This window comes from Taudactylus pleione, unplaced genomic scaffold (assembly GCF_031769625.1).
Source record: "Taudactylus pleione unplaced genomic scaffold, aTauple2 ptg001362l, whole genome shotgun sequence".
NCBI classification, from domain to species: domain Eukaryota; kingdom Metazoa; phylum Chordata; class Amphibia; order Anura; family Myobatrachidae; genus Taudactylus; species Taudactylus pleione.
Window position 1 is genome coordinate 689,918 of NW_028285762.1, and position 22,199 is coordinate 712,116.

A 22,199-nucleotide genomic window follows, 5' to 3' on the forward strand; every position below is an offset into this window, starting at 1 on the left:
GAGACTGCTGGCTCCCATTATATAGCACATAAAGAGACTGCAGCCTCCTCAGTTTCCGGATGGTAGATAGACAGTAACTAGATGGACAGTCAATAGATAGACACCAGAAGGTAGACAGTGAATATGTCGACAGGGTTAAAAGGTTGACAGGTAAATGGTCAACATAAAAATATTGACAAATGTTTTTATGGTTTTTCATGATTTTTAGGGTTAGGGTTAGGTTAAAATAACAAAAAAAAACAACATGTTGACCTTTTAGGTGTTTACCAGTTGCATCTATCAATCCACACCCACCTCCCCTCACGTAGGGAATGGGATTGAAATGCCGCTGGTTCAAATCCCGACAGCGGCTTCCCCGGAAGAATGAAGATCCCGACAGAGGCGGGTAAGTACCCTAACCTCCTCTGCCCCCCCTCTAACCCTAATCCTCCCATAGTGGTGCCTAACCCTAACCTTCCATCCTATTGCCCTAGCCCTAACCTCCCCCCGGGGGTGCCTAACCCTAACCCCCCTTACCGCTCCCTAAACCTAACCCTCCTGTGGGCTGCCTAACCCTAACCTCTCCCTGGGGGTACCTAACTCTCCCCCCTAGAGGTGCCTAATACTAACCTCCTTCCCCCCCCAAAACCTAACACTAACCCCACTAACTGCCCTAAACCAGCCCTCCCCCCCACCCTCCGGCGGCTAAGAGGAGGCGCTGCCCGTACTTACCTTGTTCGGGCATACATACTCCTGGATTACTGCTCCGGGATTATGATAGGTGTCGGTATTTCAACGCCTATCATGAATCCTTTGCCGGCATTCAGCAGTCGGGATTGTGACCTGCGACATAACTACATCCCTCATGTAGTACAGTGAAATACAGAAGCCTCCTTTCATAGCACAGGAAAAGACTGCAGCCTCCCTTTATATACTGTAGCACAGGAAGAGACTGCAGCCTCCCTTTATATACTGTAGCGCAGGAAGAGACTGCAGCCTCCCTTTATATACTGTAGCACAGGAAAAGATGGCAGCCTTCCCTCACGTAGCACAGGAAGAACCTGCAGCCTCCCTTTATATAGTGTAGGAATAGACTGCAGCCTCCCCTCATGTAGACAGTAACAAATGTCAGCCTCTCTTTATGAGGCACTGGATGAGACAGCATACTCTATTCATGAGAAGTTAGAGGAGTCAGCCTCTCTTTTGAGGCCTGAAGAAGGAACAGCTGCCTGTCTTTATGGAGAAGGAAGAGATATCAGCCTCTCTTTTTTTTTATGAAACTCGACTCACTCGCACAGGATGACTCCATCTTTCAGCGATTCCATGAACTTGTTTCCGATGTTCCTCCCAGTGGTGCTCTCTATCCATTCCCTCAGCTCAGCCTCCCTCTGAGGATCATACTTTGAAGCCAGCTGGAAGCAGACAAAGCAACATGTAAAAAAATGATCCATTGACCCAGCACCATTATATCTGTCACTCAATACGGCATCCTGCTGGCCCATCATATGTCTCTATCCGCTACATGCCTAGTCCTCTGCTTAATGCACCGAGGACCTAATACTGTCATTATTACTACCTTCCGCTCCTGGATAGTCTGTGCTGCCCATATACTCTACAGCACATTACGTTGCTATTCTCTGGAAACAATAATTCTCATCCAGATTTGACTTCAGATAAAACCAGTATAGATGATTGGAAAATTGTTATAGTAATGTCTGCAAACCATGCCTCCTAACATTGGGTTCTGGTCCAAATTGGGACACCATGTGCACGCTACTGGGAGCACAGTCACACCACACTGGGGGGCATACTTAGCACTTTCAAATAGCTAGGCTGCCCCCCAACCCGCTTCTTTTCCTTTTGAATTGCCATGTGCACTGAAGGTAGGTTGACGGGCGTAGAGGGGGGGGCTTTACAAAGTACCAGGGCTCAGTCCTAACAAAGGTACACAGCCACACACCCAACATGGTGTGGCCACGCCTGTTATATCCTGATACACTACCTCATATTACTATTACATGACAATGCACATAAACTATCTATATAGATACTACAACGCCCATTTCAGCAGCCATTGTTATGGCCATATAAATATGTAAGTCCTCAGGTAAAATATCTCACATGTACAAGTCATACATATATTACTACATATATATGTAACAAAACCTCTCATTGCATAAATTCTTTCAACATATACGAATAATCAATAGTATGGCCTTGATAGAGATTATTTTTCCACATGATCCCCATACTTGTCTAATCATTTGTTCTAACGGTGCACCAAGGCATCTAGCCTGGCATAGAAAAAAAATCAGTGAAGCCAGGACATGGTGGCTTGCTGAACTTTACCGTTACTTGCGCATCGTGGTTTGGGAACCACTGGCCTATAGGGTGCAATACTGAATTTCCTGTATGTTCCACTCAGAGAAAACCCTGTGTTCCATGCTGCCACCTAATGGACATATAGCAAGCTGCAGGGAAAACAAGTGAAGGCACATTGGGCCTAATTCAGCATGGATCGCTATTCTGTTTATACGCACACAACGCAGTTGCTTATATTAGCGGTGATATGTAAATGTTTGCATTGGCATTGCGATCGCAGCCTAATATAAGGACGACCACTTACCCTTACTCACATCCGTATACTTGGGTGATATAGCAAAACAATCGGTAACATCGGACCCATACACACAGCTAAGGCAGATCAGACCTCACTCAGGAGCTGCTTACTTCAGCGCAGTCTATGAGTCCTCAGGTTGCGTATGGTATCGCAGTGGCTAATTTTTGCACACTACTGCAATGGTGTGCGAACGCACGGGCACCCCCCCAACACCACCCACAAACGGCACTTCCTGTCAATCACCCTGCCATGGGTCTCCGTATCCTCCGTTTACACATGCGCAGTGCGTGTGAATCATCCGATTGCGGGCATATAAGCAACTGCGTTCCTTGCTGAATCAGGCCCATTACTATCAGTTGTCACTTTTATTAAGTACACCTGCTAATGCAAATATCTAATCAGTCAATCATATGGCCGCAACTCGAAGCATAAAGGGGTGCGAACATGATCAAGAGGTTCAGATGTTGTTCACATCAAATATGTGGGCATACCGTTCCAATCCATTTGCTTGTAAAAGTAGCCATCATCACTATCAGACTGCGCTTACACCTACCCTGTACATGGTGCAAGAGATCGGAGATCTATGTGCGCTCAACTCTGCGCAACCCGCAAGTCTGCCTACATGCCCATAAAATGCCCTCATATGTGCAGATGCTACTGAGATTCATATATGACTCTGAAAGACTCGAAGTTGCTCACAGTTGTGTACGCCCAGTGTCGGAGCATGAGCGGTGCTAAAAATCGCGAAATCTGTCCTCATAATGGCGTTGTGTGCAACTAGGAATAAGGCCCTTGATGTGGGCGGCAATACACATAGGATTTTCACCAATGCACCTTGTTGGTCCTCCCACAAGAAGTTCCACATCTTCCATCCACATGCGGCCTCTGCAAACTGGTAGTGCAGATGCCTGAGGCTCCCAGCCCCACAATACTTAGGGCAGGATGTATTAAAGGTAAAACCCCCCAAAAATGCAGTTTTGGGGTGTTTTACCGCATTCCTCAAATGTACTAAGCACCTGGAATGTGATGCATTCCGGTGCTTCGCCCGATGGGTAATGCCCAGAAGTTCCTCTGCCCGGTAGCATCGCAAAAGACATCTCTTGTCGGGAGAGCTGTCCTTTGCGAAATTCTAGTTACATACTGCAGTAATGAACCGCGGTATGTACCCAGAGTGAGAGTGGGGGGATGTACCGCATTTCTAATGCGATGCTTAGTACCAGAGCCAAAACTAGACTTTTTGGTGCCATGTGCCAGAAAAAGCATTGGCGCCCCCCCTCATTTTTCAAGGACATAATGCACCCAAAAAAGGGCCATGGCTTCATGGGGAAGGGCCAGGGAAGAGATAGGAGAGGCCAGGAGATCCTGGGGATGAAATAAGAGGAAGCTACAAGCAAGAATGATAATAAACAGATATTTGGCAGGCCCAAACAGCGCCCCCTGACCTGTGGTGCCCTGTGCGATGGCACCAGCCGCACTACCCTAGCTACGGCCCTGCTTCGTACATCTTGCCCTTAGACACACTGGGACTCTGCCTTACCTTACCCCTCTATGGGGGTCATTCAGACCCACTCGCGAGCGGCAGTACGCTCGCAAGTGGGTCGATGGTCCCCACTGCGCATGACGGAGGGAGCTCCATCGTGCGCATGTGCGAGACCCGGCGAGCGAAGGACTTTCCATCGCTCCAGGTCTCGCACCAAAGGGGGCGTGCTGTCGATGTTGATTGACAGCACGCCCCCTTTGGTGGGCGTGCCGGGGGCGTGCCTGCCAGACGGAGGCGTTCCCATGGGAACGCCTACCGTCTGAAGCCGGCCCCACTGACATCACTAGTGATGTCAGTGGGAGTGATTTTGGCTCTGATAGAGCCAAAATCACTCCTGGCCTTGCGGCTGGGAAACCCAACCGCAGGGTTTCCCTCGCAATTCCGATGGTCGCAATGGTCAAGACCATCGCGACCATCTTTTTGCACGCTCGTATATGCTGTGGGTGGTGACCCACAGCTATACGAGCATCCAGGAGGACGCTCCATATTAATGGAGGAGGGCCCTGATTCAGAGCGAGCGCTCTGGTCAGAGCGTCCGGCTCTGAATCAGGGCCAATGTCCCATGAGAGAAATCTAAGTGCATTTGGCACATGGAAGAGTCCATTGGGGTCTAAAGCTGTTGTATGTGTTATCAGAAAGTTTACACAACATACGAGGGCTGATTGATGAGACTGCCTCTGTTTTTCTGCCCCATAGGTAGATGTGACAACGCTATGCTGGTTATTGTGAAGCTCATACATCGATGTGTCTGAACCTGCGGTTGGACTGCCGTAGTCTTCTTTGTTTGGTTACAGCAAGTGGAAGATCTTCGTACGTTTCGTCATGGCGAATGAGGAAGACGTGCCTGCGAGATTACGTCAGAGATGTACGACTGAATATTATGTTAACTTGGAAAAAGTGGAAATGAAACTCATGAAATGTTACTTCAAGCATAGGGTGGAGAAACAATTAGCCGTGCTGCAGTATATCGGTGGTGGAGGCACTTCAAAGAGGGCAATACGCGAGTGACTGGCGAAGCGCGTTCTGAGAGATCATCCACCATGGATACAGATGTCAACATTGCCAAAGCTGCGGAGATGTTGCAAAATGACAGAAGGTAACTTTACGTGAACTTTCGGCTTCACTTGGCATCTCATTCCAGCGGGTTCAGCATATTGTGACAAAGGAACTGAAAATGCTTCGCATGTGTGCCAGGTGGGTATCCCCCCGCAGGCGTCCGCCTCCCCCTTGTAAGCCAATGACGCGATTTGCACTGAATTGCGTCACCGTGGCCCCGCCCCCGGCTGCACAATGCTGGTAATCTGTGGTGGGGACGTGGACGCGATGATGCGATCGCGCAGTCACGCCCCCGATCCACCCCCAATTTAGTGTCACGCCCCCCCCCTGCTATGCCAATCTAGGCTGCCTCCTCCCGGAGGCTTGTTGGCAAGTATGGTTGAATTGTGCAAGAACACCGTTCAAATGTCGATTTCCTGACAACGATTGTGAATCGTGGATTGGTCATTATGATCCCGAATCCAAACAACAGTCCAGTGTATGGAAACAAATGAATTCGCCACCGCCCACAAAAATTCTGTGCGATTCCTTTGCCGTGTAAAGTAATGCATCGTGGACAGACACTTAATGGTGACTACTATGCAAACGTCCTGAAAACCCATTTGCCTGGAGCCATGAGGCAGAAAAGACCACATTTGCCGAAGAAACAGTGGTTTTTGCTCCAAGACAATGCCCGACCACATGTTGCTGTTGCTGCATTGACAGCACTGACTAATTATTGGGACAGTAGTACTGGAATAGCCCGGACTTAGCGCCCTGTGATTTCTGGATATTCCCAACCTGAAAAAACAACTGCGCGGAAAGTTCTCAACAGATCATGAGGTGAAAATGCCACAGCTGCAGCACTAACAGTGATGTCACAAAACAGTATACTGCACGTCTTTGAATCGTTGTTGAAACGCTGCAAAAAATGTATTGAATATGAAGGACGCTACTTTGAAAAAGAAAAATTTTCAGATTCTGTGGCGTCATCCGATTCTGAATAAAAAAAACCGTCCCATTACTTTTCAATCAGCCCTCGTAAATTACCTAAATAGTTGCTGGTTTCTGGATGGCTGACTTTCCTTAGCAACCCCTGTAACTATGGAAACAATCAGTGTAGTCCACACTTTGCTAAAGAAGGTCAGTATTATACATATCTGTCATATGGCAGCAACAGTGTGTTTCTGAAGATTCAACAGGTCATTTCATGGCAGAGGTCTCATTTCAAAGTGTTGGTTGTTCCAATAATTTGTAGTACACAGAATCATAATTTTAGATATCATTCAGGAGTGGAAACTAATATATTTTACTATGCTGTATCCAGCTGTTCTAGTAGCGTATGCACATTTTATCTTACTTATGTTTCTGTGCTATTATGAAAATTGGGGCGTAGGAAAAAAAAACATGCGTTGCTGATAGCAACAACTCATCCTCTCCCCTGACAGCAAAGGCCGTATCACCTGCTCCATCCACATATCCGCCACAGTGCTAAGGTCATGTGACTTGTTCTTGTTGCACACCTGCGGTGGAGCACAGGTCATGTCATGTGACTTGTACTGGTTGCACACCTGCGGTGGAGCACAGGTCATGTGACTTGTACTGGTTGCACACCTGCGGTGGAGCACAGGTCATGTGACTTGTTCTGGTTGCACACCTGCGGTGGAGCCCAGGTCGTGTGACTTGTTCTGGCTGCACACCCAGGCGTGAGGGGAGTGTTAAATGTAAGCCCTGTATGTGTGTAGCATTCAGACACAATGCCAGGAGGGATGGGGAAGAAAGGAATGTAGGGGGTATAGAAGAATGTGTGGGTGGAGAGAGGAGGAGGGGGTCGGGCAAATTCCAGCCTTAGGGGCATAATTCGGGGATATGTGAGGTTTATATAAAGAACAATGACCCAATAAATCTCAGCATGAGCCAAGTACACAGCTTTGTGAGAAATTACCAGGCGGGCGTGCCAACATTCACTGCATGCCAGGCTGCTAGGACCACACAGCAGCACCTATAGGACCAGTGGCCTCTTGTATTGTTGTGTCAGACAGGCTATTAATAGAACACAATAGTATATAAGCCTAATCCCAGTATGAATCCCAGTGACAGGAAAACTCAGTTGGGCAGTGACAAAGTGTTCTGTATCTGGGCGTGCTGTCACGTGTAAATAGTATAAACACAGATGCCAACATTCTGAAATATTTTCCAGGTAATACTACAGCAGAGCCGGAGCAATTATGCAACTCATACTTGATTGAAGGACTACAGTCCCCATCATCCATAGTCGCTGAATGCGATAATAGTGCACTTGCTATATATAAAACACTCCAGTTATATATCAGAAATGCCTGTAACATGCAGGATAGGGCTCAGGACGGAAGAGACATCCGGAAAACCTGGGACTGTCCCCTGACATTGTGGTAGATTGGCAGCTCCGTAATGTATGTGTGTACAGTGCAATGTGTCAGTGTTATATAAATAAAGGTGACTGATACAGGCGCTGTAGGTAATGCTGAGTACTGCAGGAAGGTGGAGGGCAGAGCTGTGTGTACACCGTCACAACAGTCACTGTAGATGATAGACCATAGCTAAGGACGGAGGTGTAGTGTCAGAGTAGTGATTACGCTGTAACAATAGGAATAGTAGAGAGAGCTACAGAACAGCATAAGGTGTAGTGTCAGAGTAGTGATTACGCTGTAACAATAGGAATAGTAGAGAGAGCTACAGAACAGCATTGAGGTGTAGTGTCAGAGTAGTGATTACGCTGTAACAATAGGAATAGTAGAGAGAGACCTACAGAACAGCATTGAGGTTGAGTGTCAGAGTAGTGATTACGCTGTAACAATAGGAATAGTAGAGACAGACCTACAGAACAGCATTGAGGTTGAGTGTCAGAGTAGTGATTATGCTGTAACAATAGGAATAGTAGAGAGAGAGCTACAGGACAGCATGGAGGTGTAGTGTCAGAGTAGTGATTACACTGTAACAATAGGAATAGTAGAGAGAGCTACAGAACAGCATTGAGGTGTAGTGTCAGAGTAGTGATTACGCTGTAACAATAGGAATAGTAGAGAGAGCTACAGAACAGCATAAGGTGTAGTGTCAGAGTAGTGATTACGCTGTAACAATAGGAATAGTAGAGAGAGCTACAGAACAGCATTGAGGTGTAGTGTCAGAGTAGTGATTACGCTGTAACAATAGGAATAGTAGAGAGAGAACTACAGAACAGCATTGAGGTTGAGTGTCAGAGTAGTGATTACGCTGTAACAATAGGAATAGTAGAGAGAGACCTACAGAACAGCATTGAGGTTGAGTGTCAGAGTAGTGATTATGCTGTAACAATAGGAATAGTAGAGAGAGAGCTACAGGACAGCATGGAGGTGTAGTGTCAGAGTAGTGATTACACTGTAACAATAGGAATAGTAGAGAGAGCTACAGAACAGCATTCAGGTGTAGTGTCAGAGTATTGATTACGCTGTAACAATAGGAATAGTAGAGAGAGATCTACAGAACAGCATTGAGGTTGAGTGTCAGAGTAGTGATTATGCTGTAACAATAGGAATAGTAGAGAGAGAGCTACAGGACAGCATGGATGTGTAGTGTCAGAGTAGTGATTACGCTGTAACAATAGGAATAGTACAGAGAGCTACAGAACAGCATTGAGGTGTAGTGTCAGAGTAGTGATTACGCTGTAACAATAGGAATAGTAGAGAGAGAGCTACAGAACAGCATAGAGGTGTAGTGTCAGAGTAGTGATTACACTGTAACAATAGGAATAGTAGAGAGAGACCTACAGAACAGCATTGAGGTTGAGTGTCAGAGTAGTGATTACGCTGTAACAATAGGAATAGTAGAGAGAGACCTACAGAACAGCATTGAGGTTGAGTGTCAGAGTAGTGATTATGCTGTAACAATAGGAATAGTAGAGAGAGAGCTACAGGACAGCATGGAGGTGTAGTGTCAGAGTAGTGATTACACTGTAACAATAGGAATAGTAGAGAGAGCTACAGAACAGCATTGAGGTGTAGTGTCAGAGTAGTGATTACGCTGTAACAATAGGAATAGTAGAGAGAGACCTACAGAACAGCATTGAGGTTGAGTGTCAGAGTAGTGATTATGCTGTAACAATAGGAATAGTAGAGAGAGCTACAGAACAGCATAAGGTGTAGTGTCAGAGTAGTGATTACGCTGTAACAATAGGAATAGTAGAGAGAGCTACAGAACAGCATTGAGGTGTAGTGTCAGAGTAGTGATTACGCTGTAACAATAGGAATAGTAGAGAGAGACCTACAGAACAGCATTGAGGTTGAGTGTCAGAGTAGTGATTACGCTGTAACAATAGGAATAGTAGAGAGAGACCTACAGAACAGCATTGAGGTTGAGTGTCAGAGTAGTGATTATGCTGTAACAATAGGAATAGTAGAGAGAGAGCTACAGGACAGCATGGAGGTGTAGTGTCAGAGTAGTGATTACACTGTAACAATAGGAATAGTAGAGAGAGCTACAGAACAGCATTGAGGTGTAGTGTCAGAGTAGTGATTACGCTGTAACAATAGGAATAGTAGAGAGAGCTACAGAACAGCATAAGGTGTAGTGTCAGAGTAGTGATTACGCTGTAACAATAGGAATAGTAGAGAGAGCTACAGAACAGCATTGAGGTGTAGTGTCAGAGTAGTGATTACGCTGTAACAATAGGAATAGTAGAGAGAGACCTACAGAACAGCATTGAGGTTGAGTGTCAGAGTAGTGATTACGCTGTAACAATAGGAATAGTAGAGAGAGACCTACAGAACAGCATTGAGGTTGAGTGTCAGAGTAGTGATTATGCTGTAACAATAGGAATAGTAGAGAGAGAGCTACAGGACAGCATGGAGGTGTAGTGTCAGAGTAGTGATTACACTGTAACAATAGGAATAGTAGAGAGAGCTACAGAACAGCATTCAGGTGTAGTGTCAGAGTAGTGATTACGCTGTAACAATAGGAATAGTAGAGAGAGACCTACAGAACAGCATTGAGGTTGAGTGTCAGAGTAGTGATTATGCTGTAACAATAGGAATAGTAGAGAGAGAGCTACAGGACAGCATGGATGTGTAGTGTCAGAGTAGTGATTACGCTGTAACAATAGGAATAGTACAGAGAGCTACAGAACAGCATTGAGGTGTAGTGTCAGAGTAGTGATTACGCTGTAACAATAGGAATAGTAGAGAGAGAGCTACAGAACAGCATAGAGGTGTAGTGTCAGAGTAGTGATTACACTGTAACAATAGGAATAGTAGAGAGAGACCTACAGAACAGCATTGAGGTTGAGTGTCAGAGTAGTGATTACGCTGTAACAATAGGAATAGTAGAGAGAGACCTACAGAACAGCATTGAGGTTGAGTGTCAGAGTAGTGATTATGCTGTAACAATAGGAATAGTAGAGAGAGAGCTACAGGACAGCATGGAGGTGTAGTGTCAGAGTAGTGATTACACTGTAACAATAGGAATAGTAGAGAGAGCTACAGAACAGCATTGAGGTGTAGTGTCAGAGTAGTGATTACGCTGTAACAATAGGAATAGTAGAGAGAGACCTACAGAACAGCATTGAGGTTGAGTGTCAGAGTAGTGATTATGCTGTAACAATAGGAATAGTAGAGAGAGCTACAGAACAGCATAAGGTGTAGTGTCAGAGTAGTGATTACGCTGTAACAATAGGAATAGTAGAGAGAGCTACAGAACAGCATTGAGGTGTAGTGTCAGAGTAGTGATTACGCTGTAACAATAGGAATAGTAGAGAGAGACCTACAGAACAGCATTGAGGTTGAGTGTCAGAGTAGTGATTACGCTGTAACAATAGGAATAGTAGAGAGAGACCTACAGAACAGCATTGAGGTTGAGTGTCAGAGTAGTGATTATGCTGTAACAATAGGAATAGTAGAGAGAGAGCTACAGGACAGCATGGAGGTGTAGTGTCAGAGTAGTGATTACACTGTAACAATAGGAATAGTAGAGAGACCTACAGAACAGCATTGAGGTTGAGTGTCAGAGTAGTGATTACGCTGTAACAATAGGAATAGTAGAGAGAGACCTACAGAACAGCATTGAGGTTGAGTGTCAGAGTAGTGATTATGCTGTAACAATAGGAATAGTAGAGAGAGAGCTACAGGACAGCATGGAGGTGTAGTGTCAGAGTAGTGATTACACTGTAACAATAGGAATAGTAGAGAGAGCTACAGAACAGCATAAGGTGTAGTGTCAGAGTAGTGATTACGCTGTAACAATAGGAATAGTAGAGAGAGACCTACAGAACAGCATTGAGGTTGAGTGTCAGAGTAGTGATTACGCTGTAACAATAGGAATAGTAGAGAGAGACCTACAGAACAGCATTGAGGTTGAGTGTCAGAGTAGTGATTACGCTGTAACAATAGGAATAGTAGAGAGAGACCTACAGAACAGCATTGAGGTTGAGTGTCAGAGTAGTGATTATGCTGTAACAATAGGAATAGTAGAGAGAGAGCTACAGGACAGCATGGAGGTGTAGTGTCAGAGTAGTGATTACACTGTAACAATAGGAATAGTAGAGAGAGCTACAGAACAGCATTGAGGTGTAGTGTCAGAGTAGTGATTACGCTGTAACAATAGGAATAGTAGAGAGAGACCTACAGAACAGCATTGAGGTTGAGTGTCAGAGTAGTGATTATGCTGTAACAATAGGAATAGTAGAGAGAGAGCTACAGGACAGCATGGATGTGTAGTGTCAGAGTAGTGATTACGCTGTAACAATAGGAATAGTAGAGAGAGCTACAGGACAGCATGGAGGTGTAGTGTCAGAGTAGTGATTACGCTGTAACAATAGGAATAGTAGAGAGAGAGCTACAGGACAGCATGGAGGTGTAGTGTCAGAGTAGTGATTATGCTGTAACAAAAGGAATAGTAGAGAGAGCTACAAGACAGCATGGAGGTGTAGTGTCAGAGTAGTGATTACGCTGTAACAATAGGAATAGTAGAGAGAGAGAGCTACAGAACAGCATGGAGGTGTAGTGTCAGAGTAGTGATTACGCTGTAACAATAGGAATAGTAGAGAGAGAGCTACAGGACAGCATTGAGGTGTAGTGTCAGAGTAGTGATTACGTTGTAACAGTAGGAATAGTAGAGAGAGCTACAGAACAGCATTGAAGTGTAGTGTCAGAGTAGTGATTACGCTGTAACAATAGGAATAGTAGAGAGAGAGCTACAGAACAGCATAGAGGTGTAGTGTCAGAGTAGTGATTACACTGTAACAATAGGAATAGTAGAGAGAGCTACAGAACAGCATTGAGGTTGAGTGTCAGAGTAGTGATTATGCTGTAACAATAGGAATAGTAGAGAGAGAGCTACAGAACAGCATGGAGGTGTAGTGTCAGATTAGTGATTACGCTGTAATAATAGGAATAGTAGAGAGCTACAGAACAGCATGGAGGTGTAGTGTCAGAGTAGTGATTACACTGTAACAATAGGAATAGTAGAGAGAGCTACAGAACAGCATTGAGGTTGAGTGTCAGAGTAGTGATTACGCTGTAACAATAGGAATAGTAGAGAGAGCTACAGAACAGCATTGAGGTTGAGTGTCAGAGTAGTGATTACGCTGTAACAATAGGGATAGTAGAGAGAGAGCGACAGGACAGCATGGAGGTTGAGTGTCAGAGTAGTGATTACGCTGTAACAATAGGAATAGTAGAGAGAGCTACAGGACAGCATGGAGGTATAGTGTCAGAGTAGTGATTACGCTCTAACAATAGGAATAGTAGAGAGAGAGCTACAGGACAGCATGGAGGTGTAGTGTCAGAGTAGTGATTACGCTGTAACAATAGGAATAGTAGAGAGAGCTTACAGGACAGCATGGAGGTGTAGTGTCAGAGTAGTGATTACGCTGTAACAATAGGAATAGTAGAGAGAGAGAGCTACAGAACAGCATGGAGGTGTAGTGTCAGAGTAGTGATTACGCTGTAACAATAGGAATAGTAGAGAGAGAGCTACAGGACAGCATTGAGGTGTAGTGTCAGAGTAGTGATTACGTTGTAACAGTAGGAATAGTAGAGAGAGCTACAGAACAGCATTGAGGTGTAATGTCAGAGTAGTGATTACGCTGTAACAATAAGAATAGTAGAGAGAGAGCTACAGAACAGCATGGAGGTTTAGTGTCAGAGTAGTGATTAGGAATAGGAATAGTAGAGAGAGCTACAGGACAACATGGAGGTGTAGTGTCAGAGTAGTGATTACGCTGTAACAATAGGAATAGTAGAGAGAGCTACAGAACAGCATTGAGGTGTAGTGTCAGAGTAGTGATTACGCTGTAACAATAGGAATAGTAGAGAGAGAGCTACAGGACAGCATGGAGGTGTAGTGTCAGAGTAGTGATTAGGAATAGGAATAGTAGAGAGAGCTACAGAACAGCATTGAGGTGTAGTATCAGAGTAGTGATTACGCTGTAACAATAGGAATAGTAGCGAGAGAGCTACAGGACAGCATTGAGGTGTAGTGTCAGAGTAGTGATTACGCTGTAACAATAGGAATAGTAGAGAGAGAGCTACAGAACAGCATGGAGGTGTAGTGTCAGATTAGTGATTACGCTGTAACAATAGGAATAGTAGAGAGAGAGCTACAGGACAGCATTGAGGTGTAGTGTCAGAGTAGTGATTACGCTGTAACAATAGGAATAGAGATGGGTGCTACAGAACAGCATGGAGGTGTAGTGTCAGATTAGTGATTACGCTGTAACAATAGGAATAGTAGAGAGAGAGCTACAGGACAGCATTGAGGTGTAGTGTCAGAGTAGTGATTACGCTGTAACAATAGGAATAGTAGAGAGAGCTACAGGACAGCATGGAGGTTTAGTGTCAGAGTAGTGATTACGCTGTAACAATAGGAATAGTAGAGAGAGCTACAGAACAGCATTGAGGTGTAGTGTCAGAGTAGTGATTACGCTGTAACAATAGGAATAGTAGAGAGAGCTACAGAACAGCATGGAGGTGTAGTGTCAGAGTAGTGATTACACTGTAACAATAGGAATAGTAGAGAGAGCTACAGAACAGCATTGAGGTTGAGTGTCAGAGTAGTGATTACGCTGTAACAATAGGAATAGTAGAGAGAGCTACAGAACAGCATTGAGGTTGAGTGTCAGAGTAGTGATTACGCTGTAACAATAGGGATAGTAGAGAGAGAGCGACAGGACAGCATGGAGGTTGAGTGTCAGAGTAGTGATTACGCTGTAACAATAGGAATAGTAGAGAGAGCTACAGGACAGCATGGAGGTGTAGTGTCAGAGTAGTGATTACGCTCTAACAATAGGAATAGTAGAGAGAGAGCTACAGGACAGCATGGAGGTGTAGTGTCAGAGTAGTGATTACGCTGTAACAATAGGAATAGTAGAGAGAGCTTACAGGATAGCATGGAGGTGTAGTGTCAGAGTAGTGATTACGCTGTAACAATAGGAATAGTAGAGAGAGAGAGCTACAGAACAGCATGGAGGTGTAGTGTCAGAGTAGTGATTACGCTGTAACAATAGGAATAGTAGAGAGAGAGCTACAGGACAGCATTGAGGTGTAGTGTCAGAGTAGTGATTACGTTGTAACAGTAGGAATAGTAGAGAGAGCTACAGAACAGCATTGAGGTGTAATGTCAGAGTAGTGATTACGCTGTAACAATAAGAATAGTAGAGAGAGAGCTACAGAACAGCATGGAGGTTTAGTGTCAGAGTAGTGATTAGGAATAGGAATAGTAGAGAGAGCTACAGGACAACATGGAGGTGTAGTGTCAGAGTAGTGATTACGCTGTAACAATAGGAATAGTAGAGAGAGCTACAGAACAGCATTGAGGTGTAGTGTCAGAGTAGTGATTACGCTGTAACAATAGGAATAGTAGAGAGAGAGCTACAGGACAGCATGGAGGTGTAGTGTCAGAGTAGTGATTAGGAATAGGAATAGTAGAGAGAGCTACAGAACAGCATTGAGGTGTAGTATCAGAGTAGTGATTACGCTGTAACAATAGGAATAGTAGCGAGAGAGCTACAGGACAGCATTGAGGTGTAGTGTCAGAGTAGTGATTACGCTGTAACAATAGGAATAGTAGAGAGAGAGCTACAGAACAGCATGGAGGTGTAGTGTCAGATTAGTGATTACGCTGTAACAATAGGAATAGTAGAGAGAGAGCTACAGGACAGCATTGAGGTGTAGTGTCAGAGTAGTGATTACGCTGTAACAATAGGAATAGAGATGGGTGCTACAGAACAGCATGGAGGTGTAGTGTCAGATTAGTGATTACGCTGTAACAATAGGAATAGTAGAGAGAGAGCTACAGGACAGCATTGAGGTGTAGTGTCAGAGTAGTGATTACGCTGTAACAATAGGAATAGTAGAGAGAGCTACAGGACAGCATGGAGGTTTAGTGTCAGAGTAGTGATTACGCTGTAACAATAGGAATAGTAGAGAGAGCTACAGAACAGCATTGAGGTGTAGTGTCAGAGTAGTGATTACGCTGTAACAATAGGAATAGTAGAGAGAGCTACAGGACAGCATGGAGGTTTAGTGTCAGAGTAGTGATTACGCTGTAACAATAGGAATAGTAGAGAGAGAGAGCTACAGAACAGCATTGAGGTTTAGTGTCAGAGTAGTGATTACGCTGTAACAATAGGAATAGTAGAGAGAGAGCTACAGGACAGCATGGAGGTGTAGTGTCAGAGTAGTGATTACGCTGTAACAATAGGAATAGTAGAGAGAGAGCTACAGAACAGCATTGAGGTGTAGTGTCAGAGCAGTGATTACACTGTAACAATAGGAATAGTAGAGAGAGCTACAGGACAGCATGGATGTGTAATGTCAGAGTAGTGATTACGCTGTAACAATAGGAATAGTAGAGAGAGCTACAGGACAGCATGGAGGTTTAGTGTCAGAGTAGTGATTACGCTGTAACAGTAGGAATAGTAGAGAGAGCTACAGAACAGCATTGAGGTGTAGTTTCAGAGTAGTGATTACGCTGTAACAAAAGGAATAGTAGAGAGAGAGCTACAGAACGGCATTGAGGTGTAGTGTCAGAGTAGTGATTACACTGTAACAATAGGAATAGTAGAGAGAGCTACAGGACAACATGGAGGTGTATTGTCAGAGTAGTGATTACGCTGTAACAATAGGAATAGTAGCAGGTGCTACAGTGCATAATGGAGGTGTAGTGTAAGTGCTGTAGGTATGTTGTAACAATAGTAGGAATAGTAAAGAGAATAACATTCAGAATAGATGTGGAGACAGCAGGATGTAAAGGGGTGTGGCATAAAAGATTGACAATCAATAGGTCGACACCAAATTGTCGACATGCAATAGGTCAGCAGGGACAAAAGGTTGACAGTGCAAAAAGTCGACAGGGTTAAATGGTTGAAGGGTTAAAATCTTCGATACCCAAATGTTTTTTTTAACCCTAATCCTAAATCTAACACTCCAACTGGTGCCTAACCCCCCCCTAGTGCCTAAACCTAACCCTAGCCTAACCCTCCCCCTCTCCCAAGTGCTTAAACCCAACCCTAGCCTAACCCTCCCCCTAGTGCCTAAACCTAACCCTAGCCTAACCCTCCCCTTAGTGCCTAAACTTAACCCTCCCCCTTCCCTTAGTGCCTAAACCTAACCCTCCCCCTCCCCCTAGTGCCTAAACCTAACCCTAGCCTAACCCTCCCCCTCTCCCAAGTGCCTAAACCTAACCCTAGCCTAACCCTCCCCCTCCCCCTAGTGCCTAAACCTAATCCTAGCCTAACCCTCCAACTCCCCTTAGTGCCTAAACCTAACTCTCCCCCTTCCCTTAGTGCCTAAACCTAATCCTAGCCTAACCCTCCCCCTCCCCCAAGTGCCTAAACCTAACCCTAGCCTAACCCTCCCCCTCCCCTTAGTGCCTAAACCTAACCCTAGACTAACCGTCCCTCTCCCCCTAGTGCCTAAACCTAACCCTAGCTTAACCCTCCCCCTCCCCTTAGTGCCTAAACCTAACCCTAGCCTAACCCTCCCCCTAGCGCCTAAACCTAACCCTAGCCTAACCCTCCCCCTCCCCCTAGTGCCTAAACCTAACCCTAGCCTAACCCTCTCCCAAGTGCCTAATCCTAACCCTCCCCCGCCCCCTAGTGTCTAAACCTAACCCTAGCCTAACCCTCCCCCTCCCCTTAGTGCCTAATCCTAACCCTAGCCTAACCCTCCCCCTAGTGCCTAAACCTAACCCTAGCCTAACCCTCCCCCTCACCCTAGTGCCTAAACCTAACCCTAGCATAACCCTCTCCCAAGTGCCTAATCCTAACCCCTGACCTTAAAGATGTTGAAAAAAACATAAAAAACCATGGGGGTCTATGTACTAAGACTTGGGGGAGATAAAGTGGACGGAGATAAACTACCAACCAATCAGCTCCTGTCATTTTCAAACGGTCTTTAAAGTGACAGTTAGGAGCTGATTGGTTGGCACTTTATCTCTGTCAACTTTATCTCTCTCCAAGGCTTAGTGCATAGACCCCCATGTGTCGGCCATTTTTGTGTCAACCATTTGACCATATATCACAGGAGCAGTAGAGTAACAGCAGAGATAATGGCAGGCTGGGATGTAATGACAGTGCTGTATGTGGTGTTAGTGTTGGAATAACAGAATGAAGGCAGTGGGGCAGATATACAGTAGCCGTAGTGCCAGTAGGGGAATCGCAGAGAGAACTGTTGTAGTGTCAGTGTTGGAATAACAGAATGAAGGCAGTGGGGTAGATATACAGTAGCAGTAGAGGAATAGCAGGGAGAACCGTTGTGGTGTCAGTGTTGGAATAACAGAATGATGGCAGTGGGGCAGATATACAGTAGCCGTAGTGCCAGTAGAGGAATAGCAGAGAGAACTGTTGTAGTGTCAGTGTTGGAATAACAGAAAGAAGGCAATGGGGTAGATATACAGTAGCAGTAGGGGCAGTAGAGGAATAGCAGAGAGAACCGTTGTGGTGTTAGTGTTGGAATAACAGAATGAAGGCAGTGGGGTAGATATACAGTAGCAGTAGGGGCAGTAGAGGAATAGCAGAAAGAACCGTTGTGGTGTTAGTGTTGAAATAACAGAATGATGGCAGTGGGGTAGATATACAGTAGCAGTAGGGGCAGTAGAGGAATAGCAGAGAGAGAACCGTTGTGGTGTTAGTGTTGGAATAACAGAATGAGGGCAGTGGGGTAGATATACAGTAGGGGCAGTAGAGGAATAGCAGAGAGAGAACCGTTATGGTGTTAGTGTTGGAATAACAGAATGAGGGCAGTGGGGCAGATATACAGTAGCCGCAGTAGAGGAATAGCAGAGACAGCTGTTGTGCTGTCAGTGTTGGAATAACAGAATGAGGGCAGTGGGATAGATAGCAAGGGGGGCAGTAGAGCAGAGGAATAGCAGAGAGAACAGAGGGCTGGGATGATGAGGTAGTGACATTAAACATACTCTCCCCCCTCTCCCTCTCTGTTCTGCCAACCTAAACATTGACTGATCTGGAATCTACCAAACTATGCAGAAGACATAAAAATCGACAAGAGACAGCACCAAAGTGCACACGCTGCTTCATACAGTGACACTGAGTATCACTATTACTTCTACAGGTGCATTTGCCAGACTTCTCACCCATCATACATACTGACAGTATATCTAGTACTCAGGGTCTAGAGTCTACTGCGCTCTGCGCTATATAATGATAGTGAATATCTACACTAGACGGAAGCAACCTGGTTGAACGTATGTCTTGCAGCATACAAAGGGTGCAGAGCGCTAGCAGTTGCCCAAGTGTAACATAGTGATAGTGATAATAACACTACATTATATATAATAATTATCCTAAAGCTGGGTACACGCTGGGCCTGATTCAGATCCGCACACAAATGCCGTCGCACCTGCAATCTCTCACTGATCGCAATTGCGAACATATTCGAATGGCTCACCTGCCGCCCAGTGCTTAGACACGCCCACTGATAGCATCTCACACCCGCCACTCACACACATTGTAAACATCGAATGCAGATCCGGCGGCCATCGGCCTTCTGAGCTAATCTAAGCTGACGCAGACACAGTGGGCCTCCAAATATGTAGAGGGCTCTCCTCCTGCGAGCAGGGGCTAATTTATGGTGCCCAGAAAACAGTGTTTAAACGCTACCAACACGCTTATGTTTCTTTAAACACCCCCCGTTACCTCTCCCAAACGCTGACTACCAGTTTGTGAGTGAATCTTCTGTGCGAGAGCATAATCGCCATTCATTTGCTTCGCATGGCTAACAATAGCTGAATCCAAGTAAAACTCAAATAGGATGATTCCACTGACGACCTGGTGCTGTTACATGAAGCATGTAATGATATATCGTGTCATTGTATGGCGGATCATGTAGTGTGTAAGGCGATGATCATAGGCGTGTGCAGGAGCCGGCTCACCGCAGCGGGCTCGTGGACCTACACACAAAGTGAGTAAAATGTAACATATTCCCCCTATTTTGGGTCTGTTTCACATCGGCTGATACTGAGATGCATACAAAGCGCGCTGTATTTGCGGGCAGTCGCGTAAGCCAGATGTACTGCCTTATGATACCGTGACAATCCGTAGGGCTAATGCGGGGGTCCATTGCGTCTGAAAGTGGAACCTGTGCTGCCCATTGATTTTCCACCAGCTGCTGCAACCGCCATCATTAATATCGGCACGGGCACAGGATTTCTGTACGCACACAACTTTACATAACTGCCCATGAAACTCCCACAACGCAGGGCAGTTCCATGCGCTCGTATTGTTGCCGACCAATTTCCGCCTATTTCAAAGGAAATACAGATCCAATTTCCGTCCAACTCAGAATAGGACGTAGATACGCAAAAAATGTGTACATTTGCATCTTCTCATGCGCTGTATAGCTTCTGGCATACTATGGATTTAAAGACCCCCGTGCATTATGCACAATAGTTCTATGATTCAGCAGTCTCTGCACCACCAGTCTGCCAGAGGATCATTTTCAGGTAGAACCGCAGCTATCTACGGGGGGTGAGTACCAATACTTAGTCTGCCACTTCTCACCTCCATTATCCCGAAGCCACCAGCATATACATGTACCATGCACAGGGTCAGAGTGGTATTACTACCCTACATGCACTATATTATTCAGCCTACTATTGAAGTTTCACTAATGTTACAGGGTATATAATGTGCATTGTTATGTGTTAGTGCTGTCTCATTTGAAAGAGCCCTATGGAGTGCAGGCTCTGTGTGTAACACACTAACCTTCATCCATGACCTTTAGTTGTCTCTAAAAACCTCAACCTTCTGGCAACAACATAGACATGGCTGACACAATCAGACACTGACCTACAGGTCACGCATGCGCACAAGAGCGCCAACGTCCCGCAAAAGGAGCCGGACAGGGCCAGAGGGATCCAAAAGGATCCTTCTTCGCAACCCGGACCTTCTTCCCATAGGGAAGGAGCAGGTTGCGATGCCGGAGCAGTAGCATTCGCCATCTGAGGATGGTGAATGCTCCCGCAGTCAAGCTCCGAATATATTATATTTTCAGAGCTTGATAAATACTGTCCCCATACTAGTGTATGGGGACAGCGGGCCATTCCGCCAGAGGAGGGTAAGTAGGAGATATCTGTGATACTAGTGTATGGGGACAGCGGGCCATTCCGCCAGAGGAAGGTAAGTAGGAGATATCTGTGATACTAGTGTATGGGGACAGCTGGCCATTCCGCCAGAGGAAGGTAAGCAGGAGATATCTGTGATACTAGTGTATGGGAACAGCGGGCCATTCCACCAGAGGAAGGTAAGTAGGTGATATCTGTGATACTAGTGTATGGGGACAGCGGGCCATTCCACAAGAGGAAGGTAAGTAGGTGATATCTGTGATACTAGTGTATGGGGACAGCGGGCCATTCCACAAGAGGAAGGTAAGTAGGTGATATCTGTGATACTAGTGTACAGCAGCTGAACATAACGGCGCATGCGCAGCACTGATTACAGCTGCGGTAAGTTAGAGAAGAGAGGGAAAAGTATCTATTTTCCGAAGAGCCGTCATCGCAAAAATTACAACTTTTCGGAATAGATAATTATGGAGAGGAGGAATGATGAATTCCTCCGGTAATTAGGTAGAACTCCATGCGAGTTCTAAACCTAATTACCACCATCGATATTTTAGTTATGATGAATAGGCAGCACAGACGGTGTAACAGTTAGCATTACTGCCTCACAGCACTGAGGTCGTGGGTTCAATTCCCACCACGGCCCTAACTGTGTGGAGTTTGTATATTCTCCCTGTGCCTGCGTGGGTTTCCTTCGGGTGCTCCGGTTTCCTCCCACACTCCAAAAATATACTGATAGGCCAATTGGCTCCCAACAAACAAAAAATAACCCTAGTGTGTATGTGTGTGAGCATGTGATAGGAAACATTGGCCCTCATTCAGACCCACTCGCGAGTGGCTGTCCGCTCGCAAGTGGGTCGATGGTCCGCACTGCGCATGCGCACGACGGAGGGAGCTCTGTCGTGCGCATGCGCGAGACCCGACGAGCGAAGGACTTTCCTTAACTCGGAGTGTCTCATCAATGGGGGCGTGTTGTCGATGTTGACTGACAGCACGCCCCCTTTGGTGGGCGTGTCGGGGGCATGCCTGCCAGACGGAGGCGTTCCCAGGGGAACGCCTACCGTCTGAAGCCGGCCCCACTGACATCACTAGTGAGCTCTGAGCCAAAATCACTCCTGGCCTTGCGGTTGAAAAAGTCAACCGCAGGCTTTTGCTCGCAGTTTCGATGGTCGCGATGGTCAAGACCATCGCAACCATCATCCTGCACGCTCGTATATGCTGTGGGTGGTGACCCACAGCTATATGAGCGTCCAGGAGGACGCTCCATATTAATGGAGGTGGGCCCTGATTCAGAGCGAGCGCTCTGGTCAGAGCGTCCGGCTCGGAATCAGGGCCATAGATTGTAAGCTCCACTGGGGCAGGGACTGATGTGAATGGCCAACTATTCTCTGTAATGCGCTGCGGACTATGTGTGCGCTATATAAATAACTGGTAATAATA

At 45.8% G+C, this 22,199-nt stretch overlaps 1 protein-coding gene across 1 annotated transcript in view; it reads right to left on the minus strand.

Moving 5' to 3' along the window:
* CNN1 (calponin 1) overlaps positions 1 to 22,199 on the minus strand; it is a 58,885-nt gene that overhangs the window by 21,414 nt on the left and 15,272 nt on the right. The window contains exon 2 of the mRNA XM_088463415.1: positions 1,270 to 1,391. Coding sequence (XP_088319541.1) covers positions 1,270 to 1,391 — 122 coding nt within the window. The remainder of the gene's footprint in view (positions 1 to 1,269; positions 1,392 to 22,199) is intronic.